The following is a 20,011-nucleotide window of genomic DNA, read 5'->3' as shown; positions in this document are numbered from 1 at the left end:
GACCTCAGGGATCACCTTTTTCTTGGCCACAACTTCATAGAAGTGGTCTTGATGGACTTTTGAGATGAATCTCTCCATCTCCGATGACTCGGAGGTGGAAGCAATTGCCTTTCCTTTCCTCTTTCTAGAGGTTTCTCCGGCCTTAGGTGTCATTAATGGTTATAGAAAAATAAAAAGCAGAGCTTTTTCCCACACCAAACTTAAAGGTTTGTTCGTCCTTGAGCAAAAGAAGAAAGAAAGGAGTAGAAAAAGAAAAAATGGAGGAGATAGAAGGGAAAGTTGGTTTTGGTCAAGGGGGTTAAGTGTGTATGATGTGTGAAATTGAAGGTGGTAAGGAGGGGGTATTTATAGGATAAGAGAAAGGGGGAATTCGTGTATGAGGGGTTGGGTTTGGGAGGGAAATGTTTTGAATTTGAATGGTGAGGTAGTGGGATTTTATTATGAATGGATGTGAGTGATGAAGAGGTTGTAGGGAAGAGGGTAGGATTTGATAGGTGAATAGTATTTGGGGAAGAAGTATTGACGGGATTGGTCAAGGGTATTTGGGGAAGAATGTTATGGATAGGTGTGAAGAGGAGAGAGAATGAGTTGGGGTAGGTGGGAATCCTGTGGGGTCCACAGATCCTGAGGTGTCAAGGAATTCTGCTCCCTGCACCTTTCTGGCATTTAAACGCCCTCTGTGTGCCATTTCTGGCGTTTAACGCCAACTCTGCTACCTTTTTTGGCGTTAAACGCCAGGCTGATGCCCTTTTCTGGCGTTTAACGCCCACTAGACACCCTTTTCTAGCGATAAACGCCAGTCTGTCTGCCAATTCTGGCGTTTAACGCCATCCAAACACCAGACACCCTTTTCTGGTGTTAAACGCTAGTCCGTCTGTCATTTCTGGCGTTTAACACCCAGAATGCTGCCAGACTGGGCGTTAAACGCCCATTCTACTATCCTTACTGGCGTTTAAATGCCAGTAAGCCTGTCCTCTAGGGTGTACTATTTTTGATGCTGTTTTTTATTTTGCTTTAATTCTGTAGCTGTTTTTATGACTTCACATGATCATCAACCTAAAGAAAACATAAAATAACAATGGAAAACAAATGTCTATAAAATTAAATATAATTAAATAACATTGGGTTGCCTCCCAATAAGCGCTTCTTTAATGTCAATAGCTTGACAGTGAGCTCTTAGAGAGCTTCACAAAGACTCAGAGCTTAATGGTGGCTTCCCAACACCAAACTTAGAAGTTGAGTGTGGGGGCTCTGTTTGACTCTGTATTGAGAGAAGCTTTTTATACTTCCTCTCCATGGTTACAGAAGAAGATCCTTGAGCCTTAAACACAAGGTAGTCCTCGTTCAATTGAAGGACTAATTCTCCTCTGTCCTCATCAATCTCAGCTCTTGCTGTAGCTAGGAAGGGTCTTCCAAGGATAATGGATTCATCTTCATCCTTCCTAGTGTCTAGGATTATGAAATCAGCAGGGATGTACAGGCCTTCAACCTTCACTAAGACATCCTCTACAAGTCCATAAGCCTATTTCATTGATTTGTCTGCCATCTCTAATGAGATTCTTGCAGCTTGTACCTCAAAGATCCCTAGTTTCTCCATTACAGAGAGTGGCATGAGGTTTATTCTTGACCCCAGGTCACACAGAGCCTTCTCAAATGTCATGGTGCTTATGGTACAAGGTATTAAGAACTTTCCGGGATCCGGTTTCTTCTGAGGTAATTTTAGTTGAACCAAGTTATTCAGTTCATTAACGAGGAATGAGGGTTTATCCTCCCAAGTCTCATTACTAAATAACTTGGCATTCAGCTTCATGATTGCTCCTAGATACTGAGCTACTTGCTCTTCAACAATATCTTCATCTTCTTCAGAGGAAGAATACTCATCAGAGCCCATGAATGGCAACAGTAAGTTCAGTGGAATCTCTATGGTCTCTATATGAGCCTCAGATTCCTTTGGCTCCTCAATAGGAAACTCCTTAGTGGTCAGTAGACATCCATTGAGGTCTTTCTCACTGGAAATCAGTGCCTCTTCCTCCTCTATAGGTTCGGCCATGTTGGGTATATTGATGGCCTTGCACTTTCTCTTTGGATTTTCTTCTGTATTGCTTGAGAGAGTACTAGGAGGAGTTTCAGTAACTCTTTTACTCACCTGACCCACTTGTGCCTCTAAATTTCTGATGGAGGACCTTGTTTCAGTCATGAAACTGAGAGTGGTCTTAGATAGATTAGAGACTATGGTTGCTAAGTCAGAGAGGCTCTGCTTAGAATTCTCTGTCTGTTGCTCTGAAGATGATGGAAAAGGCTTGCTATTGCCAAACCTATTTCTCTCACCATTATTATTATTGAAGCCTTGTTGAGGCTTCTGTTGATCCTTCTATGAGAAATTTGGATGATTTTTTCATGAAGGATTATAGGTGTTTTCATATGAGTCTCCCATGTAATTCACCTATTCCATTGCAGGATTCTCAAGGTCATAAGCTTCTCCTTCAGAGGAAGCTTCTTTAGTACCACCAGATGCAGCTTGCATTCCAGTCAGATTCTGAGAAATCATATTGACTTGCTGAGTCAATATTTTATTCTGACCCAATATTGCATTCAGAGTATCAATCTCAAGAACTTTGTTTCTTCTGAGTCATCCCATTATTCACAGGATTTCTTTCAGAAGTGTACATGAACTGGTTATTTGCAACCATCTCAATGAGTTCCTGGGCTTCTGGAGGTGTTTTCTTCAGATGAAGAGATCCACCAGCAGAGTGGTCCAATGACATCTTGGACAATTTAGACAGACCATCATAGAATATACATAAGATGCTCCATTCTGAAAGCATGTCAGAAGGACACCTTCTGAGCAATTGCTTGTATCTTTCCCAAGCTTCATAGAGGAATTCACCTTCCTTCTGTCTGAAGGTTTGGACTTCCACTCTAAGCTTGCTCAACTTTTGAGGTGGAAAGAGTTTGGCCAAGAAAGCATTGACCAACTTTTCCCAAGAGTTCAGGCTTTCTCTAGGTTGTAAGTCCAACCATATCCTAGCTCTGTCTCTTACAGCAAAAGGGAAAAGCATAAGTCCGTGGACCTCGCACTACAAGAAAAAAGGCCTATGGCCACGCTTTTGTGAGGGTGGCGCTTGAAAAGACATTTGGCCACATTTTTTTTGCTACGCTTCAAAAGCGTGGCGAAAAGGGTCAATGGCCATGCTTTTATGAGGGTAGCAGTTGATGCGAGATTTAGTCATATTTTTTTGCCACGCTTATAAATCGTAGCCATAGAGAGATTTTGGCACGCTTTTAAAGCGTGGCAACAAGATTTTATTATTGTGGCATTTGAAAAGCGTAGCCGTTTCCTACAAGCCTTTTGGCACGCTTTAAAAGCGTGGCCAAAAAGTTCCCCCAGAAAAAAAAAATAAAAAATGCTCGTATACCCTTTGAATTAAAAACTCAAAAGCTCGTATACTACCCTTCAGAAGCTCGCGTATATCCTTCTTCATTCAAAGACCCTAACCCTAACTCCTCCTTCTTCAAACATTAAGCCCTAACTCCGATGACACTCCGCGACGACGAACCACTCTTGCGACGACGTCACTCCGACGAAGAACTACTCCGACGACACTCTGTGAAGAACGTAGCTGCGCTCGCAATGCCTCCACCGACAATCCCTCTTCAGGTACCCCTAACCCTCATTCTGCGGTGACTCTCTAGCAGTGACTCCCTCCGCTCAGTTGCCGTCGCAAACCTGCCGTCGATGCTCCCTTTGCTGCCGTTCCCTTCCATTTTTGCAAACCCTAACTCCTTCGGCGCTGCTCCCTTCCTGCTTAGCTTTGGAAGAAACTAGATTCTCTAGGCATTCATCGATCTTAGCTTCTTGCTTCTTTGTAAGTCTTGTTCTTATTGCTTTCTTTTATTTCTTTTCCTATTTCACACTTTCAGTCATCGATTTTCCTATTTCTTTTCCTATGGTTAAATAGGATTTGAAAAAGTTTTAAAACTTGCGAAGAACATGCGTGGACTTACCCGCTGATGAAGAACGCATCACAGGGTAGGTACAATGTCTTTCGGGAATCCTGTTATGTTTATTAGATTTGAGGAAATAGAATTCTGTATTTGATTGAAGTTTAATTTAAGTAGCAAGTCTCTGTAATCAAACTGGTGCATATGAGTTGGTTATGGTTGTGTTGTGTTGAATGTGTTAGTTGAATTGATTTATTTTTTTGGTTAATATTATTTTTGGGTGCTATGGAATTATCGAATAGAATAGAACTGATGTTATTAATCTCTGAATTGATTTATTTTTGTGTTGTGCTAAATTAAAAAGCTGCATTCCTCTTAAAAGTTGAAACCAAGTTAATACTATTGTTTTAACTTTTTCCTAGTAGTTAATAGAGTCGAGGATAAGAAATCCATTTAGATTTTCATCTCTAGCGTTATTAACTCTTGTTCTCTTGATTCCTTGTATTTGTCTTACAAAACAAGTGTTTCCTAACAGGAAGTTTCTGTAAAAGATTTGAAAAGAACTAGGGGACAATTTTCATAGGATGCTATAGTGCTATATTAGGGGAACCACCACATTATGCATATATATATATGTGATAAAACATAGGAAGTGGATAACAGGGACTAGGGGAGTTAATGAGCCAACAAATGTTGTAACTAACCTTCCAAATGGCAAGCTAGGAGAGGGGTGGGATTCTCATGATTGAGGTGAGTGGGGAGGATATTTAGGGTGCAGGAGATGGTGAGGAAATCATTTAAACTGTTGGAATAGGAGATTCAACTCTCTGGAAAGCGTGATACTATTACGGTTTCTTTTATTTTTCTCAAATTTTATAGTTTAGGAGGCCACATTGGTTTTGATTTAAATCTCAGTTTCTGCTACTGTTTCGTCTCTTTTCCCCTATTTAGATACCATTTGTTATATCTAGTTTCGTCAAAATCTAATTTAACTGTCACTGTTTCAGGTGTCAAAAATAGAAGAGGTTGTGCCTCCTATTCTCACCAAGTTAGGCAAGGTAATGTTGTGTTTGTTATCTTTTGATAAACATTCTGATACAAGGTAGTCTATGCTTAATGACTTACAGTAGTCAATGGTCTATTGGTAATCAATAAGCATTCCCATAGAATAATGAATTTAAAGTGCTTTGTTGACCTTTTGGAAACTTATCATTCAGTGGCATCACTCCACCATTCTTGGTAAATTTAATTTCTAAAGTTTCTTAGTTTAAAAGAAAAAGGTAATATAGATTTAAATGATGGAGAGCTGTAGCAACCATGCAGTTCTGTTTTAAATCAGTGCATAGAGTTGGTTGTGGTTGTGTTGTGTTAAATGTGTTAGTTGAATTGATTTATTTTTTTTGGTTAATATTATTTTTGGGTGCTATGGAATTATCGAATAGAACAGAACTGATGTTATTAAACTCTGAATTGATTTATTAAACTCTTCTTTCTCTTTCTTTCAGTAGATTCTGTCTTTGTTTTTCTTCAAAATGTCCACATTCGGTTCCGCCAATACAAATCCCAACAAATCATACGAGGTATTTCATTCTACATTTTCCAATCTCTGCTTCAACACTTTCTTATTCTTTCGCATTGTTATCATTATTACGGTCTTTTATTATTGTTATTATTATTATTATTTTGGTTATTGTTAATTTGTGGTTGCAATTTTTTTTTTAGGTAACCCAGCCACCTGGTGATTCAATTTCCAGCCTTTGTTTCAGTTCCAAGGCCAATTTTCTTGTCACTACTTCATGGGATAACCAGGTTTGAGTTTGACTTGGATATTAGGGCATATTTTTTTGTTAATATTTTTTGTTATTTCTATTTTTTAATATTAGTTCACAAAAAAAAAATGGTCACAATGTTATCTTTTTGGTGTTTCTTGCTTTTACCATTAACTTCTCAAACTGAAAGTGATAAGATGTTTTTTGTAATTAGTATTAGAAAGAAGAAATGGTGACAGAAAATACTTCTAAAACTAAACCAGCTCTTCAAATTTGTGTGAAGAAAAGGCTCTTATGTTGGTTTAATTGTTTGATAGACAAATATTTTTTTTTGGTGAATTTCTTTTGTCAATATCGTACGTTTGATGTTGGGAGATTGCAAGGAATGGAACTGTTATCAACAGCACACCCAAGGCTTCAATATCTCATGACCAACCAGTAATGAATTTCAGCTCATTTTATTTAAAAAAAAAGAAAAAGAAATAATTATTATTAGTGGTATTACTGGAAATTTCTTTTGGACTGAGATGGCATTATAATTAATGTTCTCTTTTATTGTTTAAGGTTTTATGCTCCACTTGGAAGGATGATGGAACAACGGTTTTCTCCGGAGGCTGCGACAAACAAGTCAAGATGTGGCCACTTTGGATCTATTTTTGTTTTCTGATTTTCTAATCCTTAATAATATATTATTTTTATTTGGTTATCTTATTTCATCAGGGTGTCAAGGTTTTATATAGAACAAAGGAGCTGGAAGAGCAACAAGCAAAGAGGTTTTTACCAATTTCTTAACAACTGTTATCTGTTGAGTTTATTTCTTTTAGTTTACAAATTGTAGATTGTTCTTGAGATTTTCAATTCCTGAGAGACCCTAAATCTTCAGCTTTTGAGATAGTTTTTTTTTATTATTATTCTTTACATTGTTGGTTGCATCAGCCGAATTTGGAATGAGACATGGCTAGTAGGTTTCTTTTATAAACCATACAATTACGAACTTTTTGTGAAGTAATGCCTCAATATGGAGATGGCTATTATCATGGCAAAATGGTTTTGCAGCACATACTATTCAATAAAAATTGTTATCATTTGGTGCCTACTTTAGATAATTAACACACTATTTTTCACGTTTAAACATCAGGATGCTGGTATGGAGTGGATTCTTCACCTTGATACAGATGAATTAATGCACCCAGCGGGTGCTCGAGAGTATTCTTTGAGGCAGTTGCTTCATGAGGTTCTAGGAAATGTAGACGTGGTCATATTTCCCAACTATGTGAGTAGAATTTGCTGGTTCATGCTTCCTTGATGGAACTGGTAAGAACTTCAGTGGTGTAATAATGCTTGTGTCCATGGTTTTCAGGTGAGCAGTGTTGAGCGAGATGATATTAAAGAACCTTTTAGTGAGGTAAGTTGCTGAAGCTGTACATAGTCCTTTGCCAAAATTTTCTGTTCTACTTATTACTTAATAAAGAACCCTTTGGAGTACCTGAGTTTGTAGAATCAGTGAATAACAAAAGGAATTTTGACTTTTAGAATCATGAAGATCTATTTTTCTATTTGGTTTTACTTTTAAGGCTTAGTAGAGGGAAATGAATCACTTAATTTAGTTAGAAAAGATAGTCGTAAAATAGCTCCCTTGCCTTTTATAAACAGCAGAAGAAAAGTTAGTGCGGAGGGTGTGAGTGATGGACGATTCTATTATAGGAGAGAGAGTTGAGAATGTATATGAGAGAGGTGAAGGGAATTAAAAGAGGGAAGGAGGAATTTAGGTTGGGCCGGACCTTAGGAGAGTGGTAGCTTCTCTAATGCTACCTTGTTCTCTGCTTTTTCTGTATTTCATTCTTCTATTAATACACTCACAGAGACTGGAATGGTATCACCCTGATGCCTTCCAAAGTTCCACCTCCTCTGTTCTTTCTTCATGTTCACTTCAACTCTCTCCTCTATAATTCTGCTCTTTACACTTTCTGTCTTAATGCAACAATGAACCTTGTAGCCATTACTGGACAATAATTATTGACCAGAATTAAAAGGCATAGATTGATTTCAATAGTTCAACCAATTATTGTGCAATGGAATGAATTTTAAATTATTGAATTTGTAATCCTTAGATTTTAATTGAGCAGTACTTTGTAAAGAGGAAACCGATAAATATCATGTATTGGTTTCCTTATAAATGCAGTTGCATGTTTTGGCATTGATACTTCTATCTCCTTCGTTTTCTCCTGATCTGTTGATTCAGCTATCAATGTTTAAGAAGAATTATGACCATCTTCCAAAAGATATATACTTTGGCAATTACAAAGATTCTGTACGTGGGATTCCAAACTACTTTCTGACTTAGGAAAATGGTAAATCAGCTGCCTGTATACAAGATCATCTTCGTCCAAATGGTGCACACAAATGGGATAACTACATGAAATCCCCAAAGTATGTTATGTTGATTCTTTATATTTATGTCTCCCCTTGATGTTTTTTCACTTGTGAGTTCCATGATATTCTCTTAAATTATGCTAGTGAGATCAAGTTGGAGGTGGCTGCTGTTTTGCATTACACATGCTAAATTCTCATACCTCACTTCCAGACGTGATCGCTGTGGTTGCAAACCTACCAAAGAAGATGTAAAAAGATGCTTCATGTTGGAATTTGACAGATCTGTGAGTTTATGAACTCTGTTTCCACCTTCTTCTTTTACTTTCTTTTCTATCCACTTAGCCATTTGGTTAAATATTGGGGAGAAAAAGGATTTGTCTTACCCGTGCAGTATATAATTAGATTACTATAGTTTGAACTTAAAGTTGACCAATCGTCACAGATTCTAGTTACTAAAAAATAGGGAAAAAGGGTTTGGGTGTGGTGGGGACTGCTTTCACAACTCATGAGTATTCATTATAGTGTTCATTATTTCCTCTGTAGTAAGTACAATTACTCTCTGCTGCTACAAGGACAATAACACAGCCATGGCTGCTTCAGTTTCAACCATAGGAGCTGTCAAAGGAAAACCAATATGATACTTTTGCCTTACTTTGTTTCTTTCAATTAATTCTATTCACTCAATTTATCACTTCTAGTTTTAAACTATGTATAAGATTAGGATAGTAATTGGATTAGATGCAGTGTGAATTAGTAATCAGTTATAGATACCAAATTAGAAAAATAATGATCATGCGGACTATGGATACATACATATCATTAATTTGTGAGTTATCAATCTATTTAGATGCGGTTCATGATTTTTTGTATAGTTAAAAAAACTGGATTAGAGTTTTGAATAGAGTAGTAACTTTTAAATAACAAGAGAATAATGTAATTTTACATTGCAGGTGAGTTTGAATGGTTCTGGAGCTGTGGCTTCATCAGTTCCCAATTCATCAGCTTTCTTTGGAAGCAGCTTGAAGAAGGTTACATCAAGAATCCACAGTAGTAGCAAGGTTTCCTCTGAAAGCTTCAAGACTGTGGCGATCGATGAGGACAAGCAGACAGATAAGGACAGATGGAAAGGGTTGTTGGCCTATGATATCTCAGGTGACCAGCAAGACATCACAAAAGGAAAGGGTATTTTGTAGTTTTTAGAGGATGTAGATAATGTAATAGTTGTTGGAATTGTAATGCATGTAATACAAATTCATGGGTAGTTATTATCACTTTGATTTTTTGTTAGAGCTTGTCTTGTGATCAACCACTATATTTGGTGTACAAGTTTATGAAGGTTTGATATTGTTAATAGTAATTAAAATTGTTATGGAGGTTTTATATTGTCTAAATTTTACATTATTTATGAATTTTGTTAGATTTTATTATGAAGATTAAAAAAAAAAACAATTGAACTTGAACAAACTTATAGCCACGCTTTAAAAGGGTAGCTATTTTCGTACAGCAGCCACTTTTTGCCGCGCTTTAAAGCATAGCTATATCTCTAGCTATTGGCACGCTTTAAAAGCGTAGCCATATCTTTAGCTACTGGCACGCTTTAAAAGCGTAGCCGTATCTCTAGTTAATGGCACTCTTTAAAAGCGTAGCCATATCCTCTCGCATACGGCCACGTTTAAAAGCTTGGCAATAGATAAAAGCGTGGCGACGAAAAAAGCGTGGCCATAGGTCACTAAAAGCGTGGCGATAGAGCAACCGGCACGCTAGCAGTTGTGACCCTTTCAAAAGCGTGCCGGTTGCTAAAAAAGCGTGGCAAAAAGCTATTGCTACGCTTTTTCCCACTTTTTGCCACGCTTTAAAAGCGTAGCAAAATCCTGGTTTTCTTGTAGTGTCGGGATTAACCCCATTGGTCTTAACAGTGTCACAGATTTGCAAGAATTCAGCTAAGAACTGATGAGGATCTTCCAATGGAAGTCCATGAAACTTGCAATTTTGCTGCATTAGAGAAACTTATTGAGGCTTAAGCTCAAAGTTGTTTGCTCCAATTGTAGGGATTGAGATGCTTTTTCCATAGAAGTCAGAAGTTGGTGCAGTAAAGTCACCAAGCATCTTCCTTGCATTTCCACCATTGTTGTTGTTTTCGGCTGCCATATCTTCTTCTTTTTCGAAAATTTCTGTAAGGTCCTCTCCAGAGTATTGTGCTTTAGCTTCTCTTAGCTTCCTCTTCAGAGTCCTTTCAGGTTTAGGATCAGGTTCAACAAGAATGTTCTTATCCTTGTTCCTGCTCATGTGAAAAAGAAGAGAACAGAAAAGAAGAGGAATCCTCTATGTCACAGTATAGAGATTCCTTTATGTGAGTAGAAGAATAGAAGAATAGAATGAAGAAGGGAGAAGAAGAAGAATTCGAACACAGAGAGAGGGAGAGGGTTCGAATTATAAGCAGAAGAGAAGTGTTAGTAAATAACTAAAATAAATAGAAAGAGATGAGAGAGAGAGAGTGTATTCGAATTTTTAATTAAAAGAAAAGAAAAATATTTTTGTTTTTATTTTAATTATGAGTTAGAATTCGAAATTTAAGAAGGAAAATAAAATAAAATTAGAATTGAAAACAATTAGTTAATTAAAAAGAATTTTGAAAAAGTGTTTAATGATTTTCGAAAATTAGAGAGAGAAAAGTAGTTAGGTGGTTTTGAAAAAGATAAGAAATAGTAAACTTTTAAAATCAAACAAAAAGTCAAGTAGTTAATTGAAAAAGATTTGAAAATAAATTTTAAAAAGATAAGAAGTTAGAAAAAGATTTTGAAATTAAGTTTTGAAAAAGATATGATTGAAATTTATTTTGAAAAAAGATTTGAAAAAGAAATTTAAAAAGATTTGATTTTGAAAATTAAAATTGATGACTTGACTAACAAGAAACTAAAAGATATGATTCTAGAATTTAAAGATTGAACCTTTCTTAAAAGGGAAGTAACAAACTTAAAATTTTTGAATCAAATCATTAATTGTTAGTAAAGTTTTCGAAAATATGAAATAAAATTAAGAAAAAGATTTTGAAAATTTATTAAAAAAATTTCGAAAATATTAAGAAAAAGAATGAAAAAGATTTGATTTTTGAAAAAGATTTGAAAAGATAAAATTTTTAAATTGAAAATTTGACTTGACTAACAAGAAACAACTAAATTTTAAAATTTTTTGACCAAATCAACTCAAAATTTCGAAATTATGAGTAAAAAAAGGGAAAGATATTATTTTTGATTTTTTTTGAATTAATGAAGAAAGAGAAAAACAACAAAAAGACACAAGACATAAGAATTTAAGATCAAAACAAATAATGCATGCAAGAACACTTTGAATGTCAAGATGAACACCAAGAACACTTTGAAGATCATGATGAACATCAAGAACATATTTTTGAAAATTTTTAAGAAAAGAAACACATGCAAGACACCAAACTTAAAAATTTTTAATGTTTAGACACTATGAATTCGAAAATGCATATGAAAAACAAGAAAATATACAAAACAAGAAAAATTAAAGATCAAACAAGGAAAATCATCAAGAATAACTTGAAGATCAAAGAAGAACACAATGCATGAATTTTCGAAAGTCTAAGAAAAATTGAAAACATGCAATTGACACCAAACTTCAAATTCAACACAAGACTCAAACAAGAAACATAAAATTTTTGGTTTTTACGATTTTATTAATTTTTTTGTATTTTTCAAAAATTATTTTGGAAAAAGAAAATAAAGAAATTCAAAATTTTTAATAAGAATTCCAGGATTCGTGCAATGTTAGTCTAAAGCTTCGGTCCAAAAGAATTAGACATGGCTAAATGGCCAGCCAAGCTTTAGCAGAGCATTACATACAACAGCCAAATAGATGGGAATCCAAAGGCTCCTGCCATGATAAGTGGAAACCTCAGTCCAAAAGATTAGACATGGCTTAATAGCCAGCCAGGCTTTAACATATCTTATGAAGCTCTAAAATTCATTCTTAAAAATTCTGAGGAATTCTTTTTTTTTGAATTTTTTGAAAATAAAAATAAAAAGCATAAACATAAAATAAAATTACCTAATCTAAGCAATAAGATGAACCGTCAGTTGTCCAAACTCGAACAATCCCCGGCAACGGCACCAAAAACTTGGTGCATGAAATTGTGATTCACACTTTTCACAACTCCGCACAACTAACCAGCAAGTGCACTGGGTCGTCCAAGTAATACCTTACGTGAGTAAGGGTCGATCCCACGGAGATTGTCGACTTGAAGCAAGCTATGGTCATCTTGTAAATCTTAGTCAGGCGGATTCAAATGGTTATGAGGTTTTAATAATTAAAAGATAAATGAAACATAAAATAAAATAAAGATACTTATGTAATTCATTGATGGGAATTTTAGATAAGCATTTGGAGATGCTTAGTTGCTTCTGAACCTCTGCTTTCCTATTGCCTTCTTCCAATTATGCATGCTCCCTTCCATGGCAAGCTGTATGATCCTCTCGGATGAAGAATACCAGGTACGATCTCTACATGGCTAATCAACTGTCGGATTTCTCGTCTTGGATGAAAAATACCAGGTACAGCTACCGCACGGCTAATCATCTGTCGGTTCTTACTAGCGTCGGAATAGGACCCTTATCCTTTTGCACACTGTCACTGTGCCCAACATTCGCAAGTTTGAAACTCGTCACAGTCATCCCTTCCCAGATCCTACTCGGAATACCACAGACAAGGTTTAGATTTTCTGGATCTCAGGAATGGCTGCCAATGGTTCTAGCCTATACCACGAAGATCCTAATCTCACAGACTCGGTCCGTGTATTAGAGACCCAAGAGAATATACTCCGGCTGTCATCCAATGACTACGTTGAACATCATGTAGACCGCTTTGTGGTTGTCAGGCACGCGGATCTTGGCTAAGCGAGTAATGAAGATAGTGGGTGATTGTCACGGGTCACCCCTTCATTATGACTTAACTGAATTAAGTACGAGAGTATATCTTGGAGAAAAAGTAGGCGTGAATTGAAAGAGAAACAATAATACTTGCATTAATTCATGAAGAACAACAGAGCTCCACACCTTAATCTATGAGGTGTAGAAACTCCACCGTAGAAAATACATTAGAGAAAAAGGTCTAGGCATGGCCGTGTGGCACGCCTCTAAGTCCAAGGATGATAATATCATAATCCCCTAATACAATAGTAAAAAGTTCTATTTATACTAAACTAGTTACTAGGGATTACAGAAAATGAATAACTAAGTGCAGATAGCACAGAAATCCACTTTCGGGGCCCACTTGGTGTGTGCTTGGGCTGAGCATTGAAGCTTTCACATGCATAGGCCACTCTTGGAGTTAAACGCCAGCTTGGGTGCCAGTTTGGGCGTTTAACTCCAGTTCTGGTGCCAGTTCCGGTGTTTTACTCCAGAAAATGGTCTTTGGTGGGCATTTGAACGCTAGTTTGGGCCATTAAATCTCGGGCAAAGTATGAACTATTATATATTGCTGGAAATCCCAAGATGTCTACTTTCCAACGCAATTGAGAGCATGCCAATTGGGCTTCTGTAGCTCCAGAAAGTCTACTTCGAGTGCAGGAGGGTCAGAATCCAACAGCATCTGCAGTCCTTTTTTAGCCTCTGAATCAGATTTTTGCTCAGGTCCCTCAGTTTCAGCCAGAAAATACCTAAAATCACAGAAAAATACACAAACTCATAGTAAAGTCCAGAAATGTGATTTTTGCATAAAACTAATAAAAATATAATAAAAAGTAACTAAAACATACTAAAAACTATGTAAAAACAATGCCAAAAAGGGTATAAATTATCCACTCATCAGTTTGGTGCAGGAACTTGTAAAAATTTTGAAAAATAGAGCACGATGCCACGTGTACGCGTCACCCACGCGTACGCATGACCCCAAGAATTTCGACCATCTACGCATACGCCTCACCCACGCGTATGCGTGTATCCAAAATTTTCACCTCCCATACAAATTCCAGAGAGTTGTGCGAGTTTTGAGCTAGAATTAGGCCTCTATCACAAAATCTACCCACGTGTACGTGTCACCTCACGCGTATGCGTCGAATCTCTGAATAACCCATCACGCGTACGGGTGACACACGCGTACGCGTCACGCCCATTTCACCTATCCACGCTTACGCGTCACTCGACACGTACGCGTGGAATCCCCTTGTTTCACACACTTCTTTTCTTCTCTTCTTTCCATTTCTTCCCTTCTTCTCCCTTCTTTTCTTTCACTTCTTCAATCATCATCCGACACTACCGAACACCATATATCACCATTTTTTAGTTAGTTTGTTACTTAGTTAGTTTGATTTTTGTTTGTTTTCTATTTTCCATTATAAGTGTTGGATTACTGATCTTGTTTACTGTTTATTGCTACCGATTATTGATAGGATGTTATCTTAACATCAATTTTGTTCATAGTCCTTGTTGGATTCTTTGTTGAGGTTATATTTGGTTACTTGGTTTTGAACTTTTCATGCTTAACATTTTTGAATCCCAAGTACATGTGACATTGTCTTCAAGCATCTTGACTCCTTTGAATCGCATGTTTTGGCCACCATGCATTCATCATCTATTGTTAGGTAATTGTGCGTTATCAATGTATTTTTTGTTAGGTGATTCTTGTTTGTGATTGACCTTTATTCATACCATCTATTTCATGCATTGAGATTTTGGAATTGTGAAATTGGGTCGTAAGCTTACCTAAGTGACATATTTTTGAGCTTTCTAAGCTTTGTAGACCATGCTTGCTATGTGATTAATTTTCACTTCTGTATTCTTTTTCCTAAGTTCCATAGCATTCATGTGTTCCACTTCTATGTCACTTAGGTGTTGCAACAATTTCAATATGTGTCATTGTTTGATGTATGAGCTTTATATACCATTTTGTTCACTAAGTTTACTTACACATCAAGCAATGTCCATCAATTATCTAATTTTGTAATTTCTTGATTATCTGCTTGGGTACTTTTATGCTTCTTTATTGCTTGATTGGTTGTCTTAACCTTCAAGTTTTCTTTGAAGTATTTCAAGCACACTAGAATGAGTGCAGCATATGCTTTCTTTTGTATAATTGTGACATGGCCTTTAAATGCTAGTGTGTGTATTCTAAACCGTGCGCAAACTTAGAACTCACACACTTATTTCATTAAGGTCACACTAATTCACTTACTTCATTCTAGTGATTTACCTCATTCCAACAATTTACGCTTCCTTACTTTTGCATTTACTTGTCTTCTTATCCTGTTTTCTATTTTCAGGATAAGTCATCATAAGCAAAGAACGGAAGCGGGAGAAAGAACATGCAGCAGCCGGTTGATCCACCAGCTAAAGGTGGCAACCTGGAGAGTCGCCTCACCCCCTTGCTCATCTTTGAATGCACCGAAGACGGTGCAAACTTTTAAGTGTGGGGAGGTCGTCCAACCAGTTGGCATTTTCGGGTGACAAGTTTCTAATCCCAACACTTTTGCATTTTATTTTAGGTCTTTTTAGAATTTTTAGTTGTATTTTCTTGTTTTGCATCTATATATAATAAGCTTAGTCAAATCAATGAAAATTTTCAAGGATTTTATCTATAGGGCACCCCAATTGATTTGAAGAAATTTTTTTCTTTTTAGAACTTGCTTGAACTATATATTGTGGATCATGTTTTTGTGCTAAAAACACATAAGCATGTGAGATTTGAGCCTAATTGTGTGGTTACATCACATAACCACTTATTTTTATTCTTGTGTGTATTATTCTCTTTCTATTATTGTAATCTTTGATTTGTTTGATTCTTTATGTCCATTATTTTGTGTATGAATGCACTTATATGATTAAGGCCATCATTTCGATTAGCTCACTTACCCAAATAGCTTACCTTTTATCTTCCATTGTTAGTCAACTTTGAGCCTATGCTAAACCCATTTGTCTTAATTTTAGCACATTACAAGCCCTAAGTGAAAAACAATAAATGTCCCTTGTTTGGATCTTTGATTAGCTTAGGCTAGTGAAAGTATTTATCATTTGATTTTGGGAGAGTTGGGAACATTGGGTAAAGATAAAAGTGTATTTTGTGGTTTTGTTGAAAATCATGGGAATTGGGTACATACTCATGCATTGAATGTTAAACCATATGCATTGATGCTCTTGTATAAATATTTTAGTTTGAAAAGAAAAAAAATGAGAAAAACAAGAAGAAAAATAAAAAGAAAAAAAATATAGAAATAGAAAAAGAAAGAAAAAAAAAAAGCAATAAGAAGGGGACAAAATGCCCCAAAGTAAAGCTCAATAAAAACCAATGCATATGTGTGGTGATCAAAAAGAGAATACATGAGTGTGTGAAAAAGTGAAGAATGGGTAGTTAGGTTAGCTTTGAAATTGTATAGGTTATCAAAGGTTAGGTGGAAAGTTTAAGTTAATTAAAGATTCAAATCTCAAGCTCACTTAACCAAATATACACCCTTACTTTGACCCTAGTCCCATTACAACCTATGAGAAAGTCCTCATGATATTTGTATGCATGCATGAAATAATTGTTAATTGTTAGATGAAAAACAAATCTTGGAAAGCATGATTAGGGGAGAATTGAGTGAATCAACCCTATACACTTGAGTGGCTAGAGCGGATACACATCCGGTGAGGGTTCGATTGCTCAATTACATGTTTTCACCTATGATCATCTTTTCTTGCAAGTTTGTAAAACCTTTTTAATAACTCAATTCAATTGTGGGTTTGATTTGATTGCTATTACTTTAGCTCTTGTGTTCATATATGCTTTCTTGGGAATTGATTTATTTTGACCAAGTACTTGCATTCATTTAGATAGATTGCATTTAGATAGATTGCATATAGGTAGATTGCATGTAGGTAGTTTGCATTGAATAAATGTTGATACCCTTTGTTTCTTGAGTTTAGCATGAGGACATGCTTAGTTTAAGTGTAGGGAGGTTTGATAAACCCCAATTTTGTGGTTTATCTTGTGCTTAATTTAGGGTATTTTTCAACTTATCTCACATTTATTCAATGAAATAGCATGGTTTTGTAATTCTCCCTAAATTTGTGCATAAGTGTGAAAACATGCTTTTTCGGCCCTTAAATTAGTGATTTTAATTCACTTTAATTCCATTCGATGCCTTGATGTGTTTGTTGAGTGATTTCAGGTTTATAAGGCAAGTATTGGATGGAAGAAGTGAAGAGAAAAGCATGCAAAGTGGAGAATTCATAAAGAAATGAGCATTTGGAGAATTGAGGGCCACGCGCACGCGTCACTTACGCGTACACGTGAGGAGGGATTTTGGCCAGCGACGCGCACGCGTCACCCATGCGCACGCGTGACACTGATCACGTGACCTCATTAAAGTGAAAACACTGGGGGCAATTTCTGAGCTTCCCAGGCCCAAATCCAACTTGTTTCTAAGGGTATTTCATACAGAATTGAAGATTGAGCAAAGGGGGAGCAATTAGTTGTAGACTAGGAAGCATGTAGTTAGTTTCTAGAGAGAGAAGCTCCATCTTCTCTCTAGAATTAGGTTAAATTCTCTTAGATCTAGATTTAATTCCTTGTTTTCATCTTGTCTTCTTTACAATTCCTTGTTGTATTGTCTTAATTCTTCTCTTTTCTCTTGTTAACTTCCATTTTGGTTATTTTTATGTCATGAACTCTTGTTAATTTCCATTCTCTTTAATACAATTTTGAGGTATTTCATGCTTAATGTGCTTTCCTTAGTTATTATTGTTAATTCTTGTATTGGGTAGTAGTAGATTTCATTAATGAGCATTTTGTTGGATTTGGTTTTCATTTAATGCAATTTCATGTTTGATGTGCTTTTATTGTTAATTGAGTTGTTGTTATTGTTTCCTTGCAATTGGTAGTTGTTAGATTTTATTCTTGTTGTCATTTTATCTTGCTTTCCTTTTATGCCTTCCAAGTGTTTGACAAAAGGCTTGGTAGGATGTTAGAGTAGATTTTTGAGCATTCTTGGCTTGGAAAGAGGAATTAGGCAATATTGAGTCATGAATATCTAATTTAGATGGGTGTTCTAGAGTGATTAGTTAATATTGTTTCCATTGACTCTAATCTCTTGCTAATTCAATTAGTAAATTGATTAGGACTTTTGGATTGAGATTAACTAGTCCTATTTGACTTTCTCTCAATGTTGAAGATGACGTTGTACTTTCTTCTGATGTTGGAGATGTGATACCAGGGCATTTCAGCCAGTTTCACTGACCTTTTCTTTACTGTTTTAGGGTAGTTTCATGTATTTTCTTAGAAAATAAGCAAGTTTTTGGTAGAATTTCACTTACATCTTGATTCAAGCAAACATTGTGAATTTTATATGATTTCATGAGAATTATGCATGAATTTAATGACAAATTGGATGATGCATGACTCATAACTTGGATTAGAGCTTTGATGCACTTTATTTGCTTGATTTCAGGACAAAGGAAGCAAGGAAAAGCCACGTTAGTCTAACTAACGTGACCACTAACGTGGAATGGGAGCTAGCTTGCAACGTTAATGAGAAAAGTGATCGCCAATGACGTCTTCGAAGCCATCATAGCCCACGTTAATTACCACGTTAACTACATTAAAGTGGTAGTTAACGTGGAGGAAAAGAAAGCTCCAAGCGTTAGTGGTAAAAGTGAGTGCCACTAACGCTCCAAAAGGGCAATTGGCCACGTTAAGAGTCACGTTAACTCAGTTAACGTGAACTCTAACATGGAAGAGGAAGATAATGCCAACGTTAGTGACACTCACCTTTGTCACTAACGTGGGACTAAGCCTATAATGGCTACGTTAAGAGCCACGTTAACTTAGTTAACGTGAACTCTAATGTGGAAGGAGCAAGGAATCGCCAACGTTAGTGATACTCACCTTTGTCACTAACGTTAGACTAAGCCACTATGAGCCACGTTAATTACATTAACGTGGAAGCTAACGTGGAGGAAAGGGATGATGAGCTAACGTTAGTGACACTCACCTTTGTCACTAACGTTGGAGATGGCAATCAACACCACGTTAGTGGCCACGCTAATGTAATTAACGTGAGGCACTAATTAGTTTTCATTATTCTTCTTCTTTCTTTTCTCTTGATTTTACTAGAAAGCTTTCAATCTTCATCCAATTGGGTAGTTGTCTTGGAAAATAAGCTATTCATACTTGGATCTCTTCGGAACCTTGGAAGAGGAATGAAGGGATCATGCTAGAAATGCTTTCTCATGTTGGACCAAATTAGGGGTTGGGCAGATATGGTGACATATAATTCTCCCAATACTTTGATTTGAAAATACATGTGGTACAATCAGTGACCATACTTCATCTCTTCTCATGAGCAATTAGACCAAGGAATTGGCTATTGATCAAGATTTGATAGATTGAATTACCAAGGAATTGGAATTCAATCACTTAAGATTGCCAAGGAAATCAATGAATGCATTGATTGAGGAAGAGATGAAAATTAACTTGATCCGGAGAATGCAACATCTCCTAAGCCCAATGAATTCCCCATTTCTAATCTTACCCATTCTCTTTACTTTCTGCCATTTACTTTTATGCTAAATTCCCCATTCCCCATTTAAGATTCTGCAATTTACTTTCCGTCATTTATATTCAGCTATTTATTTCCAGCATTTACATTTTCTGCCATTTACTTTCCCGCCATTTAATTTTCTGCAATTCTCAAATTAAATTCTGCTTAGCTCAACTAGAACATTCCTCCAATTAAAGTTGCTTGACCAATCAATCCCTGTGAGATTCGACCTCACTCTATTGTGAGTTTTTACTTGACGACAATTCGGTATACTTGCCGAGGAAAATCTGTTAAGAGACAAGTTTCCGTGCATCAAGTTTATGGCACCGTTGCCGGGATTGATTTTGCATCAACAATGATTAAATTGATGGATAAATAGATTGAGCATTTTTTT

General features: G+C 36.2%; 1 protein-coding gene across 8 annotated transcripts; it reads left to right on the top strand.

The window, feature by feature from the left end:
- Window positions 3,462-9,457, top strand: LOC107607314 (protein RAE1-like). Of its 8 annotated transcripts, XR_002349961.1 has the most exons (12): window positions 3,462-3,866; window positions 3,960-4,030; window positions 4,950-5,000; window positions 5,448-5,522; window positions 5,665-6,149; window positions 6,276-6,346; window positions 6,432-6,484; window positions 6,850-6,984; window positions 7,072-7,116; window positions 7,954-8,141; window positions 8,229-8,368; window positions 8,628-8,721. XR_002349961.1 is itself a non-coding variant. In XM_021105908.1 (9 exons), exons 4-9 carry the CDS (start codon window positions 5,475-5,477, stop codon window positions 6,718-6,720), a joined length of 387 nt encoding a protein of 128 aa, XP_020961567.1. In that variant the 5' UTR covers window positions 3,462-3,866; window positions 3,960-4,030; window positions 4,950-5,000; window positions 5,448-5,474; the 3' UTR covers window positions 6,721-6,758. The 8 variants fall into 8 exon arrangements, 1 of the variants encoding a protein (XP_020961567.1); XM_021105908.1 differs by lacking the exons at window positions 6,850-6,984; window positions 7,072-7,116; window positions 7,954-8,141; window positions 8,229-8,368; window positions 8,628-8,721 and adding an exon at window positions 6,648-6,758 and having other exon boundaries at window positions 5,665-5,751; window positions 6,087-6,149; window positions 6,276-6,338; XR_002349962.1 differs by lacking the exons at window positions 3,462-3,866; window positions 3,960-4,030; window positions 4,950-5,000; window positions 8,628-8,721 and adding an exon at window positions 9,035-9,457 and having other exon boundaries at window positions 5,419-5,522.

The sequence above is a fragment of the Arachis ipaensis genome, chromosome B07 (genome assembly GCF_000816755.2).
Source record: "Arachis ipaensis cultivar K30076 chromosome B07, Araip1.1, whole genome shotgun sequence".
Taxonomy (NCBI): domain Eukaryota; kingdom Viridiplantae; phylum Streptophyta; class Magnoliopsida; order Fabales; family Fabaceae; genus Arachis; species Arachis ipaensis.
Note: the sequence above shows the minus strand (reverse complement) of the source record. Positions and strands in the feature narration are given on the sequence as shown.